This window comes from Camponotus vicinus, unplaced genomic scaffold, assembly GCF_025532165.1.
Source record: "Camponotus vicinus isolate PSW18456_S1 unplaced genomic scaffold, iyCamVici1.0 SCAF_10, whole genome shotgun sequence".
Lineage (NCBI taxonomy): Eukaryota > Metazoa > Arthropoda > Insecta > Hymenoptera > Formicidae > Camponotus > Camponotus vicinus.
The window spans coordinates 784,696-808,002 of NW_028141946.1; the positions used below are offsets into that span (position 1 = coordinate 784,696).

At 34.1% G+C, this 23,307-nt stretch overlaps 2 protein-coding genes across 7 annotated transcripts in view; one reads left to right on the forward strand and one right to left on the reverse strand.

Annotated features, from left to right (window-relative positions):
• Window positions 1–180: 180 nt before the first annotated feature.
• Window positions 181–3,801, forward strand: LOC145960759 (uncharacterized). Its single transcript, XM_083080457.1, has 5 exons — window positions 181–469; window positions 766–866; window positions 988–1,093; window positions 2,318–2,508; window positions 3,318–3,801. The coding sequence occupies exons 2-5, from the start codon at window positions 810–812 to the stop codon at window positions 3,570–3,572; spliced, it is 609 nt and encodes a 202-aa protein (XP_082936583.1). The 5' UTR covers window positions 181–469; window positions 766–809; the 3' UTR covers window positions 3,573–3,801.
• A 192-nt stretch (window positions 3,802–3,993) lies between these two features.
• Window positions 3,994–23,307, reverse strand: part of Ptp10d (Protein tyrosine phosphatase 10D) — a 34,786-nt gene continuing 15,472 nt past the window's right edge. For 2 of the 6 annotated variants that reach the window (XM_083080444.1, XM_083080445.1), the window contains exons 3-21: window positions 18,763–19,009; window positions 18,256–18,531; window positions 17,966–18,172; window positions 16,526–16,879; window positions 16,238–16,410; window positions 15,772–16,135; window positions 15,398–15,667; window positions 15,014–15,310; window positions 14,443–14,721; window positions 13,412–13,821; window positions 12,867–13,244; window positions 11,331–11,523; window positions 11,067–11,081; window positions 10,748–10,916; window positions 10,260–10,512; window positions 9,860–10,117; window positions 9,354–9,738; window positions 8,737–8,826; window positions 3,994–8,056 (exon numbers count right to left, since the gene is read on the reverse strand). In XM_083080444.1, the coding sequence (XP_082936570.1) occupies window positions 8,765–8,826; window positions 9,354–9,738; window positions 9,860–10,117; window positions 10,260–10,512; window positions 10,748–10,916; window positions 11,067–11,081; window positions 11,331–11,523; window positions 12,867–13,244; window positions 13,412–13,821; window positions 14,443–14,721; window positions 15,014–15,310; window positions 15,398–15,667; window positions 15,772–16,135; window positions 16,238–16,410; window positions 16,526–16,879; window positions 17,966–18,172; window positions 18,256–18,531; window positions 18,763–19,009 (4,590 nt within the window). In that variant the 3' untranslated portion in view covers window positions 3,994–8,056; window positions 8,737–8,764. The remainder of the gene's footprint in view (window positions 8,057–8,736; window positions 8,827–9,353; window positions 9,739–9,859; window positions 10,118–10,259; window positions 10,513–10,747; window positions 10,917–11,066; window positions 11,082–11,330; window positions 11,524–12,866; window positions 13,245–13,411; window positions 13,822–14,442; window positions 14,722–15,013; window positions 15,311–15,397; window positions 15,668–15,771; window positions 16,136–16,237; window positions 16,411–16,525; window positions 16,880–17,965; window positions 18,173–18,255; window positions 18,532–18,762; window positions 19,010–23,307) is intronic. The other 4 variants (XM_083080449.1, XM_083080447.1, XM_083080446.1 and 1 more) reach the window with 4 other exon arrangements.

The window sequence follows — 23,307 nt, forward strand, 5'->3', positions numbered from 1 at the left end:
TTTTTCTCTCTTTGCGAGTACAAATCAAATCTGTCTTGCTTTTCAAGCTAGTAAAAAATATCGAAGAAAATTATTTCTACAAAAAAAGAAGCAATTTATAATTAATTTATAATTCATTCTAATTAAATGTAAATTACAGTATTGTGACATGTTTATCCGGCAACAAAACAAACGAACAATAATTCCGCCATTGCCGATTTTCACGATATATTCAATAGTCGTCTTCAATGCGCTATTAATGTCGACGAAGATCTTAGACTTGTACGTCTCTCCACTTTTCTCAAGCATCATCGACGAAGCATCTCAATGCGGAATGTGAAAATAGCAATCCGATGCACACTAAAAGATAGTTCTCAGGATCATCCATCCTGTTAAAGTGACATTGCCGAAAATTTCTCTTCTTCGAAGAACAAGAGATTTCGACTCGTGAATCGTGACTCGCATAAGCCGGATCTTTCATTCAACGGATGTAATGATATCTACTTACGAACCACGTTCTTTCGTTAGAGATTCAATATCATTTTCATATCATATCATATGCGGTTTGCAAAAATATATTTTTATTGAATAGCTCGAGCAAGCTCCTTAACGGAGCATTTTCTGAGAAATGAGACGTTACACGTGTTTCTATGTCAATATGATAAATCGAGATGATCGTTATTTTCCGTGCTTGCATAGCTTGTGTATATCATTTTTGACATGTTAAACACATGAATTTGTATCGCATTTGTATTTGTATTGTATGTTTATTCGAAATTCATGCAGAAATTGAGGATTACCGCCAGCCAGAAATTGTCATCGAATACGTGATGCAGATGGACGAGTTGGATGTGAAAACTTCAAGCAGAGATCAATCACAGAATCAGGTTAGTTGCGCTTTTGAATTTATATGGCAAATTTTTGCCGAGTTAAATTGCCTCGCCGACCCGGTCGTTAATTAAATATATCAAAATTCGGAAATGAAATGAAATTGCAATGTCGTATTAGGTTATCGTTAATGATGCTCGTCGCGAAGAAGATGACAGAATGTTAGTAAAGCCGGAAATAATTAATGAAGCCGATTCCAACAAATCCCGAGTACCAGACTCACTGAGTAAGTCAATTAATTTGCTTTCATGCTGAATATTCGTCACACTTAATTTCGGATTGTCTTCAGCGCACGAGTGATCTTTAAATTTATTCTTTCAATTAATACTTTTGTTCGCAAGATCGAAAAAGCAAGTAAATAATGTCTATTATTCATACAATTATATAACATTTATTTCAAGTCGTATAATATTCATTTATTAATTATTTTCCTTGAACGGAATTTCGATGCTTCGCAGATGAAAGAAAATAAATATATCATTCAAAAATCATAAAATGGATAATTTTTTTGCATAGCTATTAATCAATCTCAATGTGTGTTTTTAATTTCGTTTCATAGCATAATCCATCCTAAAATTACCGCTGACACGTTCGAATGTATCCACCCATTTGTTTATCTTTTATCTCGACGGTCAATATCGTTTATTTTGAAACGGAAATGAAATTTTAATAGTATTTTTAACGCACGCTTCGCGTACGCGGAACTTATACATACAATATTAACTTCTTGATATATATTTATATTTTTATATCTTTCTGCTGTTATGTCTAACGCTGCAAAAGATAATGCACAAAAAAGTATTATAAAAAAAGAGAGACAAGATAGCAGAAAATGTTAGCTCAGAAAATGAGATTTCCGCATTTGTACTCGATATCAAACTTTTGAGGGAGTTATCCCGTGATTTATTTCACTGCACCAGCTGCGACTCGATAAAAAAAACGTGTTTACTCTGCGATCATACAAGTGTAATTTTTCTGACTTGCAATTACAGTCGCACTGACAAAAATAAAACTATACCATCATTTAATAATTTTTCTCCAAAAATTTGCTATTTCAAATCTGTTATATACACGAGATACGTTTCAAGACTCACCCCATATTTATCGCTGCAACTGCTGTGCGATTGGCGGACTAGGTATCGATCGATTTTCCGCCAATTGCAATACATACATGGGAAGAGTGATATATTCGTAAAGGCAATTAGCAAAATGTAATTGCTTATATCGCATGCATGACTTTGTGGATTATATTCAATGTAAAATTATCGATGTGATAGCATATCAACTGTGCAGTATTGGCAACTCATAAAAATAGATAACATGCTGTACGATCAGAATTCAGAATTTTCTTATAAAATCCACGTAATATTAAATCAGTATATGACAAATGTCATGTACAATAAATGTAAGAAAAATTTTAAACTCTAAAACGTTTATTAAATGATAACAGATTCTGTCAGCGCTCGACAGATTGTACCATCAAAACAATCAACAGACCCGTCAGAATTGTCTCGAACAATATCAAGAACCGAGGCTGTCAGACAGGACGTTAGAAAGTTGAAGAGCGTCACGTTGGATAGAATGGGAAAAATATTTAAGATGCGTACGTCTGCCATGGGAAGATCTCTGGACTTGGAGACCGTAAGTGATTTGGATCCTCGGAGCGTAATGTTTCTCAAAAGGGTTTCTGAGGGTGCCCGAGCTTCGGTAATATTCGGTAATATGATATATGAAGGAAGTTTGTGAATCCTGAGAATGTCAGAGCATAGTGAGAACAAATTATACCGCATCCGACCTTGAACAAATCTTGTAGAGAGTAATGTACGTCTATATATGTGTAACGTACTCTCTTTGTATTTGTATTAATTTTACATTTATTTCATCTCGTCACTATATTTCAACTTTATGTAGAAGTAAATTTAATTGTTAAATAATAATTTTTCTCTCTTTTTTTAAATATTTTTTTCTGTTGTTTTATTAAACGATTTATATCTCGCGTCCGAAGAAAGTTAATAGATTTTCAATTAAATTGTACATGCTTCATATGTTGCTCTGTTCGCGATAACTGTAAAATACAGATTTGTAGATAAAATAATATATGTTGTGGATTATAACAAGGGAGAATGCAATATTATATAAATATATTACTCTTATATAACCAATAAAATAACCTAATGTATCTCTAAATTTGATTATTTTATCAGTGTATAATAAACGGAAATAACTAACTGGCCAATTGTGACTAATAAAACATATGTCGATAATAATTGTGATTGTAAAATAGTATTAATTAGTAGCAAGTAATTAATTAAAAATTACTTGATTTGAATTAATTATTTTAATATTTATTATTGGCTAATTTCATAGTCGCATATCGTACGTGCTAACTTGAATAAATAAGTAGAAAAAGCTTTAACGACTTATAACATTTTCGGTTCTTGTATTCTCAGAATGTGACAAGCTTCGATAATTATGACGAAAAAGCATCGATAAAAGAAAAGACAAACTCTTTGGGAAGAATGCTTAAACTCGTCAACAAAGACGGTTCGTCTAGGAAACTTTTTGCTCGTCCTCGGACAGGATCGCTGAGTCGTATACTACGTAGGCATCCTCATAATGAGGACAATGGAGTTATCGATAAACCCGCGGAGGATACCGGGCGTGGAATTTTCTCCAAAATGCTCAACCAACTGAAAGGAAAGTAAATATTCAAAGGAACCTGTCGAGCAATCCTTTATTGGCAGGCAGGCGTATCTTTATTGTCAATACATGGCTTAAATCAATAATTCCCAAAGTGTAGACAATAAATAATTTTCATTAAAGCGTTTAAATCTCTCTTTTATCTTACTTTGCTGGAAATATTTATAATATCGTTATCTTCTTTTTTTAATATTGTAAAAAATACATTTCACATAAACAATTTGATGAAACATATGTTGCTTACATATAATAAGACTATATGACATTTTAAAATTAGAATTGAATAAAAATTTATTATCCGATATATATATTTATCTCTGATAAAACTTTTCTCGTAAATCATTTTTTATTCAGTTTTTTATCCACTCGCACATTATATATTGCTTATTGATATAATAGAGGATAAAGAAAATAAAATGACAAGGATTATTGGAAGAGCCACGTTTATTATGCAAGCGTGTCCCTTTTCTCTTGTATATTTGTATAATGCGATATTGCGGGACAACCTGTGTCCACCATCGTGCTTCGCACGTTGTACAAATTCTCAGATATACACATACCTTAATATGTATTATGATATTACATGACAGAAATAATTAAACAAGTTTCGAATCATATCGTTACGAGGGACATGAGATTCTGGCTTCTTGCGCATCGGATTATCTTCCTCTCGCAGCTGATACAAAATAATATATTTACAAAACAAATTAAATTCTCTATACGTGTGTGTATGTCGATTCTTTATGAAGAAAACACGATGAAACTTTCTCGGTACAACTTCCTTTTATATTCCTATTTTCTTCAAATATTGCACCGCGCATGTCAAAAATACACTCGTAGCCGCGTGGCTTTGAATATTTGACATATTTCGATTAAAAAGCACCTCGTGTTCGATATTTGTTTCTTATAGAGAATCGCTCCTGAGGATGAGGGTCTGTGAATAAGCCCGACGTAAGATCTTAATGTTAAAAGATATATACAATATCGTCCTATAGGATACGCTTCGACACGCAATACATTAAAATCTCATCCCGCAATTTTTGTATTTCAATGTCAACGGTTGATTCAACGGCAACAATTGGCACGTATTAACCGCGGGTGGTAGCGATAAAGGAAAACGACTTCGCTATTAATTCGTTTTTTGGAAGACCTATCGCATATGTGCCTGGGTCTTTCGTTCCTCGTCCTTGATTGACGATTATGATCATTTATCACAGAATAAAGTAATGCAAAATAGTCCAAACACTAAACTATAAATTTGACGATTCACTTTCACATCTTTAACACGACTTTATCCCTTAAAACCTAATGAATCTTAATTACATAAATTTAAATTATGAAAGAACAATGATTGCACAAAATTTCTAAAAAAGTAAAATTCTTTAAAAGTTCTTACACACACATGCAGATATTTAATGTGTGTGAGATTATTTCTCATTCATAATTAACAATCTGTTTCCTTTTTAAAAAAGAAATATATAAATGCATACTTAAGCTATATATTATATGTTCATGTACATTACGGCGCATAATTTTAATTTTCTTAATTAAAATAATTTTTAACATATTATTAATATTATATATTAAATAATGGTTCTAAAATTACAAAGGAAATTTTCATAATATTAGAAAATAATTATGCTCTAAGTGGAAAAAAGAAATTATTAATAACAATAACAGAATATTTGAGCGTAGTTATTAATATATAAGAAACCAATTATAAATAGTGTTTTACTTAACCAGACATCTCGCAAGACACAATATGTCATAGCGTTGAAGAAATATACATTGAATATTTCACGATATTTTACATATTCGACGTCAACGTTATGTTACGATTAGCTAAAATACACATAATCTTATGTGCAGTATAGATTCCGGTGTTAAAATAAACATATAAAAATGAAAAGCTGCAACGCATACAGATCATATAAATTTAAATCTCAAATAAATTTATCAAATATCAAATAAATTTACATTCGACAAAACGAATGTTTCAAATATATTCATATCTCATATCCATATTGCCGAGAAGCGTAAAAATACAATAGAAAAATTTACTATCTAGGAAATTCTTATCTGAGTATTAAAAAGGATCATCGATCGTCCAATTATTTTAACAATAACGTTTAAGCGAGCATTGAAGTTTCGAAAGATGTCAAAGCAATATTACACGCGACAAGTTAGAGAATTGAAGTTAGGGAGAAGATCGTAATTACTAAAAATTTATTACATCCCTTTTTCTTTATCTTTCTCTAATATGTCTTTTGCAAATATAAATTGACATTGATAGTATATTGTGTGTAGCAATATATCAACAGCATTATAATTACTACTCGATGTGCGTATGTATAATACAATTATATCAGATTATTTCATGGAAAGTCTCGATAAATTAAATAAAATTTTTATTAATCCGCTTTCAATAATTTAAATATATACTATAGAAGCTCTTCCCTCTCGTACAAATTAATAATTAAATAGATTATTAAATTAAAAATTAAATTTCTAGCTTTGTATCCTAAATCGTGCTAATCTACTTAATTATTAATTATATAAGAAGTCACTCGTGTTTCTTAACGAATTAATATAAGTTCTAGAAAAATTTTACTGTAAAATTTAATAAATCTTCAATAATCTCTGCAATCGTTTATAAATTTACGATTCATTACGTGACCGATGTAAAAATGCTCATCCAAAAATACGACATCAATGAACACAAATTCCTTTTTTTTTTTTTAATTCACATTCTTCGAAAAATCTAACGAAGAAAATTGAATTCTAACCCTGATTATGAAAAGAAATTTACCTACGACATGTAATCACTTATGTTTACTACGCCCTGGTCGAGAGTACAAAATTAAGTACATTGAAGCATTTGTATACAGCCGCACAAAAGCGACATTTAAATATCGAAAATGACGGTGCGATTCTACGAATGATCATCATTAAAAAAATCGCTTGTTAATTCTAAGCTGCAAAATTAAGATCTATCTTTCTGAGAATTTTACTGCTCAGATGATTAACTATGTTTACTGTAGTTGAATATTTTGGAAATTCTATTATACTCAACATTCGCAATGATGGAAGGGGACATGTATATATATCACTCTAACGATTCAATCGATTATCGATTAATTACATACATGTGCACACGTATTACATCACACGTATACGCATGAGCGTACACATACACGCACACCTACACACATACACACATGTGATTCCTTCCAGAAATGATATGGCTTCTACGAAAATGCGAGTTTCTTGTTCCCACTGATATTGTTTCGCCCATCTCAGAAAGAAGGATCGATCAAAAGCTCCGCACATCCACACCCGCTCGTCCTTGAGATTCTTTTTTCTTTCTAGATAATTTGATTTAACATTAACGTTATTACTTATTAAATCATCGTCCAGTATAGCTCTTGGACGGACGGTTCTCTCCACTCCGAACAAATAGCTCAACCAGCGTGATCGTTGAACGCCTCGTTTGCGCCTCGCTTTTGTAACGAATCGCTTTTAAGCGATCATCTCCGATAGGACTATATTTAATTCCGTAGAAGATAAACGCGAGAGACAACATAAAATAAGCTTTTTCCGTCTATTTGTAGAATATGAACAAAGTGTTATTGGTGGTAATCTCAGAAAAGTGTTTGCATCGAGAGAAGAACCAAGACGCCAGTTTATACGGATCGATACGAAAAATGCTATCTGTCTTACATATACATCTATATACATTGTAATCTAACGAAAAAACATTCGCTAGACTCATTGCGGATGCGATGTGGTCCGAGGCCTCATCGTGACACAACCAGTGGAATATGCATCTTTGCGCTCGTTATACGGCCTGCATCTATCGACATTGCGCGTCTTATCAGCTTCTTGTTACTTATATATATACACATATATATCTATAGATATGTATACATGGGTTTTTATAGGTATATGTATTAATAAAGACGTAATCTCCGATCGTTGCAACGAAACGCGAAACGTCGCGCACGTAAATTTGATTTGTAATCCCACACTTGGCAGCATATTCAATTTGACACTCTATTTCTCATTTGTTTATTGTCCTGCGGCATTCCGTCTCCTTCGCGACATAATTAAATCTTAATCGTGAAACTATTCTACGTGTATCACGCAATTGAACACGTTTCTCTCGGATATGTAGACGGTAGAAGAATAAAAACAAGTGTGCTCACTTGCCATTTAACGCTATTCGATAATCTTCCAAGAAATTCCTTCAATCGATTTACACTGCTTTGCACACGATATCTAATTAATCCAATGTGAAATCGTTATTCTTGCCTTTGTTTCTATCCAATCCAATCATTTTCTTTCTACGTTTTTCTTTTCCAAATAAACTTGAAGAATCTTGAAGATTCAAGCTGCTTTGGAAAACGAGATCCGTTTTTGCTGTCATCAGTTATTACTCCTAACCAGTAATCGAACCATCACATCCCCGACTCGGCTATTCCTTCGTCATCTGCAAAACAATAAATTAAATTAGAAGGAATTTATATAATAATTATGATTATATAATGTTGTTTGTTCTATTTATAGCAACCATGCTTGATGCAAACTATATTATAATTTTTGCAATTGCAAATAAATTAATATTATTGTAAAAAAAGCTATGTGTTTATAAAATTAAAAATAAAAATATATTTTATTTTAAAATTAACGTGATCTTAATCTTAATGTAAAAATAACATATATAACTGACATAATCTGTGACATAATCTGCGTAATATAAATCTTAATTTGTAATAAAAATTTGTGAAAGATTAATATCTATAATATTAATAAGGCAAAATTAGAAAAAAATTCATTCCAAGCAATCCTTTTGATAGTTGATCAGTAATTTTGGCCACTGCATTTATTTAGCTAAAGTTTTTATGCGAAAAATTATGATAATTAAGTATAAAATACAGGCAAACATCTCATTCTCTGTTTTTTATTGTTAATAAAGCATTATATCAATTGTTTAATAAAATTATTTTTTTTCTTCTCTCTCTCTCTCTCTCTCTCTCTCTCTCTCTCTCTCTCTTTCTCAATCATGCTTTCACATACAAACATACACATCATTAATATACAAATTTTACATACAACTTTTGCAACATATAGGTTCATGCAGGAAAAAGGAAAAGCAACGATCGAAATTACCATCGACGCAGGAGTCGCTGTTCGAAGGTCACCTCTCCTTCTCATCCTCGGCAGGACTCTTAGTGTTTTCGACCGAGCTTCGATTCTTGCCTGAATATCAACAAAGGTCGCAAAAGATTGCAGATAGGGGGGGGGGGGGTGTGAGTTATTAGGCGAAGGATGTGATTTACAAAAAGAAAAACAACTATATATAGTTTTCTCAGGATACAATACATGTGTGCTTATAACCACCATCACCGCCCACACCATATTATTACTATTATCATAAAAATAATCAATTAGTTTATTTTTATAATACGTATTCCTTTTTATAAAATATTTTCTTATCTTTCTAATAATGATTTATTAATTCTGGTATTCTCTGTGAAATATTTAACCTGTTTCCATGTGCAAGAAAAGACTTTATATAAGAGAGAAAACAGGTAACAAATTACAAATAGACTCCATTTAGACTTTTTTCAACATGCACTACCTCTTCAGCTTCTCAACTTTTCAATAATCTTCAATTACCTATCTTGATGCATTCTCTAAGTCGCACTTGGTCATTGATCACTCAACTTGTGTCGCAATCGTCTCGATTAAAATTCAGAATGTCTCGATAGAATTTTAAGACGTACCTTCGAATCCCTGATTGTCATGAATCTCTCGTGGTGGTCCAGTAGTATCCTGTCCTTCCAGGACAGCAAGAAGACACTGATGGATGCAGATGTACTGCTGCTCCGTCTGAACCATCCAGACTCGCTCCTTCCTCATCGCCCAGACGATTCCGAAGATGTCAACGTACTTTGATACGAGAATTTGCTGCAGTATTCTGTCAAGGGTGATAAAGGTGCCGCTACGACCTACGCCGGCACTGCAATGAACGACTATCGGCCTCTGATCGGGCCTAACACGTTCCCTGAACGCTCGCACGAACCTCGCCAAAGTCTGAGGTGGACTGGGAACGCCGAAATCCGGCCAGGTGGTAAAGTGAAAGTGCTGTATCATTCTCTTTGCATCGCCCTGTGATAAGATATTTTAGGATGACAAGTTATCGTCAAGTTTTATTCAGGAGAAATGATCACCAAATAGCGTTTTAATATGTATTCGTAATAAACGTAATGGAAGAAATACAGTCACTCACTCTGCATAACATAAATTCCGTGATGCTCCAATCCGGATAGTGCGTCTCGTTTAATATCGTGACAGAAATGTCTCCATAATATACCGGTAAAGTATCCATCGGCCAGTAATGATCACACTTTTCTCTGCCCTTTTCGATACATCTCGTTAACATTACGATAGCTTTACTATTGCTCTCCCACGCCATTCGCCAGAAATCGTCGCGAGTCGAATGCAAAGGTCCTTGGGTCACGATAAACTCCCTTGGCGAGTTGTGACCCTGTTAAACCGGATAAAAAATTTTAGAGAAGAATTAATATTATTGTAAAATATAAAATTAATATTGTAAAATTAAAATTGATATTTTCACTATCAAATTTAAATATTTCTAGTAGAAATAAATATTTTTATTCAGTTTTTACCGGAACATAATTTGCGTTGATGTAGTCGGAACCCTCTTCATCATCGACAGGTTGAAGCTTGAATCTGCTGTGATCGTACGGAAGAATATTCGTAAAACGATTTTTTGGCCTGTTACAGGGTAAATCGGCCGCTGTGCAAGGCTGATCTCTTCCGACGTGCTTCAGCTCTTCAAATTCTTCTGAAAACCGGAAGTCGGAATCCGCCGACATTGTACGATAATGCTCGGCAAAATCTTCGACTTTAATAGGCCGACTGTAATAGATATAACAGCAAATATTATGTTGTTTTATAAATGATTATATGATATAAATTTTTCGAAAGGGAAAATTGAACTGTAAAGTTGCATAAATTATTCGTAATTATTTAAAATTAATATAATTATTATACGCAGAATATCTAAGAAATATATCGAGAATTTAAAAGTAAAAGAAATATTTTTTTCAGGATAAAAATTTTGAAATAAAGTAATGTTATAATTTCTAGATACCTAGTCTCAATAACGCTGTCCGGTAATGACAGGTTGTCGGTTGCCCTGGTTTCTGTCGTTTTGCGACCCTGACTTCTTCTCCTTCGCATAAACAGCCCGATGCCCAATAGAAACAGCAGCAATGCTATGGCGACGGTGACACCGACTATGATAGCTGTGTTGTCCTTATCTGTTTTGATACGCACAGCGAATTTTAAATTTCGCAATGAATCAAACGATCGTCAAGGATAGTGCGAGTTAGATAGATTTCGCGCTAAAAAAAGAATTGTTGCATTCATCTCGCGAGGCGTGCGTAAGACTTTTATTCCTGAGATCTTACCTGCCAGCAGCAATCCTTGGGCAGACATGTACACGAAATAACGAGGCATGAATTTAGCGAGGCTTTCACTACATGCGCAGTGTGCCTCTAAAGCTTTACAAATCACTTAACATATCCGTGTGTGTGTTATCATTATCATTATCTTTTTAATACACATATATGTAAGTTTTCACTGCTCGACTAATGAGACACATCGGATACGTTAATGGCACGCGATTCTTTTCCTCTTTAATGCCTTGAGACTTTTCACGCGATCGCTCTCACCTGTTTGGATGGGAAAGCTGTAGCTGGTATCCGTAAATTTGTCCGGTGCTGTAAACGCGCGCACCTTCACCCGATAAGTAGATCCCGATTTCAATGGTCCGTTACAGTATCCAACTTTATTGTCGCAGTTTTCAGAGCCAATCGTAAAGTCCTCCACAGATCCGTTTTTGAAAGGATAATATGGTTCCATCACCTATAAATATTAACGTAAAATAATGGCTGATGTTTATAATATTGCAAATAATAAAACAGTAACACAAAATAAAGTTCTTTAAATACTAATTCAAATAATTCAATCATTTTCTCAATTTATTTTGTATCTTGTTTTTAAATCTTTATAATTAATATTCTGTATTTTTTTAACGTATCTGTATATCTAAAATAAGATAATTATTTTCTTATAACTATGATAATAACTACATATATAATTATTATAAAAACCTGCATAAATATTTTCTTGGTCTTTGAAATTAAATTGTTCAAAATATCCATCGTAGAATTTATTAAACTTTTTCATAACTATAAGTTGTGATTTTCCGTGTCGTTCTTTTCCGCAAAACACTATTTTTTATTTGCTGCGCAATTTCATTCTATCTAATTCAATTCTAATGGAATGTTAATGATAATACTCATGATATTTGAGCACTCGGTCACAGAAAACTATAGTCGATAATTAATCCAATGTTTATTAAACAAATAATTAGTACATTAATATCTGTCACAAAATGTTCAAGGTAACCATCTAATCTGATATTTGTATGTTTCACGATTTTGCACATTATTTTCGATTAAATCTAATAATACGCGATTCAATAAAACAATAGAAATCGTCAAAGATTGAAAACTGCATAACTTGTATATTTCAAGTATACAAATTTTTTAAATTGTAAATTTCAAGTGTATATTTTTTTTTATTATATTCCTTTATGGTTATGTTTTATTTTACTCCTTTATGGTCACGTGAATAATTAAACACAATTATATGATTTTATTTTCTAAAATGTCACGGTAAAACCACATCTTCACCTTCGCAGTTTCAGATCACAACTAGCATTACGTATATATCCTTCGGTCGGTGCATAATATACTGGCCGCAGTCCGCGAACGTTTATTGCGTAATCGCGAATCTACGTCATAACACATACGTTTTACGACAATCGTCCATGATCTTGCAAATCAATGTGTTGCGCGATATAATGTATTGTATCAATTAAACGTTTGATCGTTTATTGCTTTGATATATTGCATGCACTTGCAATTTAAGATTGATCCTGATTTTTACAAGAAGAAAATTCTATTTATATATTTATATATTTATATATTTAATGATTATTAAAATTCGATACTGCATCAGTTTTATAATATTATGTATATAATTTGCAATTCAAAGATTGTAAATTATATCATTTCGCAATGCAATATCTGAATATCTAAATTTATAAAATAAATTTATTCTCGTTTAATTAAAGATGTTTGTACACTTTAGGATTATAATTAGAAAAATTGTACAATAAATAAACGAGCAATAAAATGTACCTGATACGGTGGCCAAATACTGTAAGCCTGAACGTCTCTCCAACTGGGCATCTCCAGTCCAGAAGCGTTCTTGCTATCGTCTTCAGCGACGATGACGGTGTACGATGTGACCGCGCCGTTTTGCTCGCTGAAGTAATTCTTCCTGAACCTAATTTGTATCGTCGTGCTGCTTCTGCAGACCTCCGTTGGCACTACCTGCGTAGAGGGCTTCGGCGGTGCCAGAATCGGCATCTTCTGCTTCCAGATCGCCTCAGGACCAAAGCCAATCTTGGTCTCCGCTTGAATCCGGAAGACGTATGTCTTACCTGGTACGAGAGACTTGATGACGCCGCGGAACTCGTTCGGCCTGAAGTCCTGCACTTGAGTGTAGGTTGAACTCTAGTGGAATCGCGAAAAAATATTTGTGTAATTTTTAAAGCGCTACATTTATATTCTTCAACGTTATGCTGTGCAATCTCGTCTCTTTTCGCGTATTTTTTAAATAATTGTATAAAAATATAGATTTTTCATACAAGTATATTTTTGAAAAAGAGAGAGAATCTTACCTCTAAGCTGTAAGTGATGCTAAATTTTCTAATGATGCCATTTTGTTCCTGACTGGGTAGAGACCAGACGAAGTTGATATCACTCGGTTGAATGTCGATAGGATGAAACTTCTCCACTTTTCCTGGATACGATTCGCTAGTAGTGAAACTGGCGCTGAGCGGATTTGAGATTCTCAAGTTAGAAGATTCTGTACCCGAACGTACAACCAGCGTGAATGTATAATTTCTATGCGGTTTCAAATCGAAGATGGTAATCGTGTTGTCCGAAGTTATATTTTGGATGTAGTTCCCTTCTGTGTTTATGTATTGTACTTCAAAAGTATCATACTCTCCGTGCGGGCTGTCCCAGGTCAACGTGATCCTCGTATCATTCACATCAATCGCGTGGATTGCAGTGACCGGTTCGGGATCTAAAAATCATATTTATTTTCTTAAAAATTAATTAATAAAAAAGTTTTATAATATAAGAATATTAAATTGTTTTTGTCTAAAATTAAAAGAAAATTAAAATATTTTATTAGTGTGAATAAATATATCTTTAGTAGAAAAATACTAAATAAATATAAATATATAAACTAATATAAATAAATGTGTATGAATAATTAAATTTACTATATCCCTTTAGAGTTAGAATTATTATACAAATAATATATCAATCAATATATAAAGTAATATTTAAAAAAACTATCAATATAAAAAATAAAATATTAAAGATATTATTCTTATTTAATTTCTTTACTGGAATCTTTTATAGTGCATATGTAAAATAATGTTATATCATATATATCATGTATTATAATATAAAATATATAAATAATATCTCAAGAAAAAAGATACAATACCATGCTTCTAAGTGAAATGTTTGCAAACTAAATTATGTTAGATACAAAAATATTAGAAATTTAATCCCCTGATTTTAAACAATTTAGACGTAGCGTTCATGGATCACTCATGAATTCAGTAAAAATCGCAGAATTAACATTTTCTAGAAGGAATTATCATCATAATCAAACTGTATTACTGATACTCACAGAGTCGGTCTTGCCGAAAGAGAGGTTTGCTCTCTACATTATCGCTTACTGTCCAAACGGTCACATTATACAATTTGCCAGGTGTTAATCCAACAAATGTAATCTTGGTGTCAGTGTCATCTACCATACGCTCTTTCGTGGTATTATCGTCATCGCTAATCCTGAATCGGTAGAGATCAAACTTCGAAGACTGTATCGGTGTCGGCGTGTATCGCAACGTCAACGACCCCGGTTGATCCCGATCGACCACTACGACGACCTCGGACTGGATCAGCGGCACTAAATTTCAAAGTCTTGTTTTTGTTTGCCTAGTTGTGAATCGGCGTACTATGATCATTTAATCGCTCATTGTCAGCTTTCAGATGAGATTGTCAAACCGGACAATAAAAAATTTTGACAGATGAATATGACATGACAGAACAGAAAAGCAGACGAAGCGGGCAAGATTAGTAATAAAGGAAAACAAAGACGTCTATTAATATCCAGGCGAAATTCGTTAATGAGCTGTCAAATAATTTGCGAAAAATAACAGACTCGTCACTGATAATAACGGAGAAAGCAATGCACTCACTCGTTCGTGTAGTTAAATTACTAATGTCGCTAACTAGATCGTAAGACATCGTGTAGACGACGAAGAAGTACTGTACTCCAGGCATTAGGTCGCTCATCAAGATCTTTCTGATTTGTCCCTCAAAACTGATGTCGGATACATTCTTCTCGCTGACATTCTTCGATCTAGAGTCCTCTGGATTCTTGACTGGCCACCATCTTATGACATAGGTCTCGATACGACCTTCTGGTCTCGGCCATTCGAGAGTTACATTGGTAGAGTCGATGACTGGCGTGATATTTAAAACTGGATTGGGTCCTAAAATGATACGAAAATTTATTTAAAAGTGAAATCGCGCTGTTAATTATTTAGAAACACTAACTATTATTGAAAAATTGTACTTACTGACTGTGTGATTCACTTGCAACGGATACAGACTTTCGACGCCATAACTGACAGTGTTGATTTGTATAGTATACCTCTCGCCGGGTGTCATGTCCGCGACTTCCGCTTCCGTATCACGAACGCTTGGGAGTTTGACCCACCTAGGATCGTCTTCTGTACGGTATCTAATGGAGTATTCGGTAAATATTGAGTTCGTTGGAGCTTCCCAATGCACGACAACAGTATTGCTCGTGACTTTCTCGATACTGAGATTCTTCGGTGGATAAGGTACTGAAAAATAATCCAATAAATGATTGGTAGATCAGAAAAACTTGTGCAATTGATACTAAATGAAAGATAAAATCTAACGAATCTAGAAAATGATTATTACTTACGGACAGCTTGCATATAATCATGCGGCTCGCTCCGAAGTCCATGACTAATAGCAAAGACTTTGACTTCGTATGCTGCACCAGGATAAAGATCTTCTAAAACTATATGCGATTCTGTAGTCAGAGTAGTCGCACTTTCTCCGGTGTCGTTTCTGTTGTGGGTTACTTCAAATTTCTCCTGCTTGGAATTGACATCGCTCTTCCAGGAAATGTTCAAACCCTTTTCAATAGGCTTCAGATCTTCGATCACAGGACTGGCTGGACGCGTCGCTTGGTACAGGACGGTTTCGTTTGATTCGACTTTATTGCTAATTGCTTGCACTATTATGGAGTAATTTCTTCCTGGCAGTAGAGCTTCCAGAGTAACCTGTAGATTTAACAATTATGTCAGAAGAATAAAACAAAACAATGCGATTGACACGAATTAGGCAATGACTAAGGGATTATTTTATTCAATAATTTATAAAACCTTTGTTTTATCAGTCGTCAAAGTATTACTATCGCCACCAATCGTCGTTTCCACTTCGTGATATTGTAACTTATAACTATCTTGTGTACTGGAATTCTCCGGACTCCAGGAAACCTCCACCATACCAGTTTTCTCATCGATCACTGCTCTAAGATCGTGAACAGGTAGTGGTTCTAAAAATACAAAAAAAAATCAAGAAACCGTCTACTTAAAATAATCACGAGAAAAGCGTATTGGTTTTAGCGGGCGCTAAATTAAGAAGCAATGCTTGCGAAGAAGAAAACATACTTAGAGTGACATCTCCGCTGGCCGGCCAACTGGTGACCTTGCCAGAAACTGTTTTCACGACCACTTGATACGTCTTGCCAGGCTCCAAATCCTTGAACTCCCATCTGTTCTCGTCGTCCCGATTTCGCGTGACAGGCGCGAGCCTCCGATTACTGCCGAGGGATATTTGATACTTGTCAAACTCGGAAGTTCCGTTGGGCGGATTCCAAAACATGCGGAAGGAAGTCGACGTTATGGAAGATTTGTCAAAGGTCACATTGAGGGGACGCAACGGCACTGTACGATACTGAGCTGTGGTGGGCGCGGACGTTTCATCCTCGGATACAGTATGCACGGAAATGTTGTACGCTCTACCTGTAATATGAAGACAATTTAGAAGAGCAATGCAATTTTTTCCTCCTGTTTTTGTAAATGATGTATCAATTTATATTTAAATATTAATTATAATTCAATATCGCAACATATTGCATTTTTGTTTTGGATCTCACCAATAATTAATATTTTATTTGTGACAAGCTTTAAATTAAATAATTCTGTTTTTTCAAGATCTGTGTATTTGTTCCAAATATCTCTACAATTGATTTTATTAAATATTTAATGCATAGGATAGACGATCACTTTGAGTTGATATCTAAAATTAATTTGAAAGTTATTTTATTACGTAAAACATATTTGCAAATTAGAAAAATGCATGGTTATAAATTAACGAGATATTTGCATTGATTTGATTTAAACTTTAAGAGTCAAGTAGTTTGTCACACTAGTAGTCATTACTTCGAATTCTTATAAGATACAAGTTATTTTTCTATTACACAATTAGCTTTCTAAGAAATACCGCAGATAACAGTTGTGATAACAAATGCCGTTATACTTGTATAATCAAGTGAATTAAAGCATAAGCGTAGAAAACGATACGTTCTATAAACAACTTAATTAGACCGAAATTAATATTTTTGTAATTATTTGTCTTATATAATGAATATAGATTAAGTTCTCTAACGTATGAAATTTTCCTTGACAGACTTGCTTAAGATCTTTTAAATAGATTTTTGAAAAAATTCCTTTTTTTTAGAAAAAAAAATAAATATTAATACAATTGTACAATTCACTCGTCTTGGAATTCATGAACTGCTCTATTTAATTGCAAGCGAATACTTTCTCCGCGATTCTATTTGAAACAGTTCCGCTTCGCATATCCAGAAAAAGGAAACAATAAGGTCGATTCAATTTCAATGCGTGTGTATAAATATTTTGTAATAACATTGCAACTTAAAAAACACACACAACTACACAGTTCCTATTTTTGTCAAAATTAATTTCTCACGGCACAATACAATAGTGTCTCTTGAAATTCGCTTATGTAATTTACATACAATCTCGTTTATTTGGCATATCCGATAGTGTTCAGCGCGTGTAATTACGTGATAGCAAACAGCTGACCTGGAACGAGTCCTTTGAAAGCTGCCTGTGCAGGACCAGGCGGCTCGCCCTCCTTCTCTACATAGAGAACAGATTCTATGGCGTCCGGTGGATCTATACTAACTTTGTAGTGCGTATATATTCCGGCAGGATAAGGCGGCTGCCATAGCACCAGCAGCGTCGTTTCGTTCCTGAACCAGACGATAAACTTTCCCGGAGTATTCGGTTCTACAAAAAATTCGATGCAACACGATTTTACACAAGACGCGAAAAAAAACTTACTTAGGTATTATTCTATCAATTATACATACTTGTCGTAAAGTTCCTGCTGGTGTAAGCGACGCTCTCCTTGGCGTCCAGCACGGTGAAGAGCTGAAGCGAGTACGTGGCACCGGGTGTAAGATCTCGGAGTGTATACGGCACCGAATCGACTGGGATGACGCTGGTCTTGGGATTTCCGGTGTCGCTGAAGCTCTGCGTCCGCAACCGGAAACCGGAATAATTCCCTTGGACCGGAGGGGACCAATATACGATCGCGGTTTTCCCATTTCGCACCGATACCGTCAAGTTCGAAGGTGGATCGGGCGCTATTGAGAGAAGAAAATTGTATTTTAATTGATCTCTCGTCATAAGAATCTGCTTATTGCGTGTTTTCCAGTCATTAATTTAATAAAATAAATTGCACTTTTAGACATAAAATACTATTTAATTCAAAAATAGCGAAAAAAACGAGAATCGTCCATATCTATCATAAAAGAGTATCGTTAAAAAATGCGTTATTAAAAATAATCATCGCTCAACAATATCGAATCACGTACGTGTCGTAATCGAGGCGGTCCATGTCAGCCAGTCGTGAAGAGTACTATTGCTATAGTACAACCAATATTCATATCTCGTCCCGGGCAGGCCGTCTTTAAACTTTATGACATCACCGATCTCGGTGGCGGCTATAGTGGTATTTGGCGGTGGAGAGCCGACGTTTGGGCTGTAATCCAAACGATACCAGGAACCACCCTGGCTTAGATTGCCTGGTATCTCGATCGCGAGATCAGCCGAGTATGTGACCTGCGGCGAAACACATAGGGATTGCATTAATTCGCACGTGTGTATCGTATCGTAATTATTAACTCTGCAGCTACATTTGCATTAGAATAATATGTATTTAACATACAGACAAGAAGCTAGCGTGTACAATATATCGTGCTATTGTAGCGAATTTCATTTCAGTTATTGTATGTAAATAGTACGGGAAGACGCTTGTTAAAAATATAAACTATGTTATTTGCCGAGAATAATTTATACTGAATTTGCGAATTATTTTAATAACTATAAATTGATCTCTATTCTATTATTAATGAAATACATTTTTTATATATAATATTTTGTTTTAGCAAACAAATAAATTAAATATATGGTAGCAAAAAAAAACAATAAATTTTTATTCTATTAGAAAAAGACTTATTAATTTATTATATTTATTATAAACTTTGATAAATAATTAATCGTATTAATGAGTATACTAGAAGCTTGAGTAAAATCAAATTATGTAGTATATTTCTATGCAAAGATGTGATTTTATAAGAATATGCGTACGCCTAACTGTTTCATACAACAATGCTGAATTTCAAATTCGTTTCAATGCTTGTGTATTTTTACACGATCTTGCCACGTAATATTGTAAGCATGATCCGTGAGTCAACCTCGGTAAGGACCCGTTATAAATGAGCAGTATATCTTGGATTTCAAGGTTCTGGTATCCTTACAGATGATCGAGAGGTTGAAAAAGATTAAGCTCGCAAATTATCACTTATCGCGTTCAATTCCTGTCTATCTTTATTTTCGTTTACGTAAAGTAATATCGATAATGGTAAAGAACTTGCCTATTCTATCATATAATAATGATTATTTAATTCGACGTAATATGTTTTTGCACGATATCTTGGTTCCCACGATATGCTCTAGGTTTTGTGGACAGCGTTTAACAATCTCTCCGTTCAACGTTTCGCTTTCTCCATTATAAAATATTGGCTATTAACTTGCGAATGAATGATCCTTCGAAATCTTATATCGTTACTTTTATTTTTTTAAACAATAAAACACAATTTCAAAATTCATTAAATCATTTTTCGTATAAAAATTTTTTATAGCTTTTCAAGCTGATCAACATATCAATTTTTTTGTAAATAAATTATGTTTCAATTTTTAAATAATGTTTATAATATAATAATATTTGCATAAACATAAAATCTTCAGCGAGAAGTTGATAGCTCTGAAATGCTTCAACTGAGTGCAAAAGATTGAAAGGCAGTTGTTTATGGGAAACAAACGGTACGTTGATTCGAAATGGATATACACTATATTCGTAGTTATGAATAAACCGCGGACATACAGTATGTGCATATATACACACTGGGAAACAGCGCGTTCCCAGAGACGTGGGAAAGATGCGAATCTATAACACTGCCGTTGACGTGTTGATGGGGGAATTACTGCGAACAATGTTTGATATACGGGCATATTCAATATTCAATAATTCCATTCGTAGGGAAATACATATCCAGCTATATTTCTTCTTAAATATACGAATATAAGCATTTTTTATTGAATATGGACTGTCCTATGCACAGTTTAAATCCCAAATATATTCGATGGGAAATTAATCTTGTACTGCACATCGAATATAAAAAACGATATGACAGGATGATCCCAGGCGATTAATCAAATTTCAGTTACAACTGTCAGGAGAGCAATTATAATATTTATTTATAATAAAACAAAACGAAAATTGACTTTTAGGATTTAATATAAACGTAAAAATTTAAAAGAAACAATTATTTGACTATTAATAATATAATTTGATGTTTAATTTAATTAATTATTTTAATACGAGAGTTTAATATTGATATATTAGATGATTATTTTGATTACCGGTAACAATACAATGAATCTCTCGACATTCATTTTAGAAGCTAGAGAGACGAAATCACTTCTCCTATTCGCTCGTGACAGTGTGAGATGCATATTGATCCTCGCTCTATCTTCGTCTATCGCAATGTCTCTTTTTCCACCTTCCCTTCACTTCTCTCGATTCTATCCCTCACGGCAAGCTTATCCCTCATGCCCATTGTCGCATGAACGACGACAAAAACTTCTAATTGTACAAAGAAGGTCTGAATAGTTCGCCGACGAGCTTGGAAAGAAAAATCAGAAAATGCGTAGCTGGTGCGAAATATTTCTTTTATTTTGAAATACTGAGAAGAAAGCAAATATAATTCGTAATTAATTGAAATTATATATCTGCGCACACGCTGGCGATGATTAAAAATATGGGAAAAGCGATGCAAGATTCCAGCAGTCGAAAATTTATCATTTATGATAAAAAATAGTATCTTTGAATTTTTAGCAAAATTACTCCACAATTAAATTACTCCACAAAAGGAACCCCTGTACAATATTAACAGTATTATAAAAAACATTACGTTGGATTATCGCTTGAAAAAACAAATCCATCTTCGAGATCCGATACGAGTCAGACGCAAATACAAGCGAGAGACCCGTAGATCTACGTCATTCGAGAGAGAAAAAAAAAGAGATAATATGTACGGATGTAACTAAAACTCCCGTCATGTGGTACGCGATCTCGCAATGTGAAGCATCGTGGCTGGCACGACTCACATTCCATCATAGACAGCTGTTCGTCATGAAACAACGTTGGATGAGCAGCTGCAGTTCATTCCAAATTATTATTACGAGAAGGAAAAACCGCGTTCTCTCTTATCAGTATCCTGGTCGGTTTGTTCTGAAAATATATTAAAGTTTCCTCGTACATGGCTACAATTTTAATATAATTTCTCATTTTTTCCAACGCACGTTTCCACTGGAAAGCTTCATCTTCTCATGTATGACGACGAGCGTTTGAATCTTATCGCTCCTGGTTAAGATCTTGAAAGTAAAAAGAAAGTAGCATCCAGCTCTCGATCGCGAGTAGCGCCCGTCACTTCCGGTTGACCGTTGTCACGCGTCTCGCGCGGTTCCGACCTCGAACAGTTTTCGTTTGCGTCCAACATGCGTGGAAGTAGGTAGGTAGAAATGTGGAAGTGACGCGTGTCCGTGACACTCCATCAGCGACGCGTCCGTGACACTTTGTAATGCGTACCGCTCGTCACCCTTTCGTATCCGCCTTAGTATCCTGTTATTAGAGTATCCAACGGGTTTTGCCTCTTTTTTTTAGCACGCACCAAGCGGATCATGTGTGTACAGCTCATCCCATGAATACTCAAATTACGGGTTGTTTCGGATGTAACCGGAAAAAATGCCTTTTTTCTTGAATACCGATTAATCATTTGAAAATATCAGTATAATCATAGGAATTATATGAAAATGTCAATATGATATCATTACATCATATTATTTCATTGAACGTAAGATTACATTAAAATATCGATTTTAATAAAATGAGCAGTGTATCGTAATGAATCATGAGTATTCTCTATCCGGTGCATTATGCCGACATCGGAATTGGAGGACTACATCCGTCATCACACATTATTCGGTATCGTGCATTATCTTTATCGTCATTTCCTTCTCTTGAAAAGTTACTATTAAAATCCTCTCTCTTTCTCCGACCAATTGTTTATGCGCGAGAAGGATATAGGATGGAATAAAGATAAGAGATACATTTCTGCTATATATATTTCTCGGCTCCACTTTTTTTTTATGCCAAGCTAGGCGAGATAAATTCTCGTTGTAAATTTCGTCTCGTGCATTAGCTACGACGACAAGCTGTTTGGTCGACGTAGCACGACAGGAATCCAATATTCCCTTTGTCTCCCTGAATTCAAGAGACAGGACCAAAGGTACAAATACACGGAACGCATTCTGGTTCACGGACGAGTTTCGAATCCGTAAATAAGTGAGACGTGATCGTGCATAGAATAGGAAAAACGAGCAAGCTGGTCTCAGAGAAAAAACTCCAACAAACAAACAACGTTGGGAGCAAAATAAATGTCTCGCGAGAGAAATAAAGAGAAGTTGTTTTATAGTGTCTTAAAAATGAAATTGCAGTACGAACTACAAGAATATGGCAAATATTTTAAACCTTTGTTGATTAGCTTCTTTCGATTTTATTAGACTAGATAACACGAGAAACATTAAACTTTGATTACTTTTTTTGAAATTGTATTAATTTTTATATTTTAATACATACATCTTATATATTCGATAATAAATTTAGAATTTTTCTTTACTAGACTTTAATTTGAGATTATATTTCTTAATCTTTTTATAATTTTTAATAATAAATATTTTAATATTATGTAAATCAAGATTATTTTTAAATCCAAACAAGTTTGTAATTATTTTTC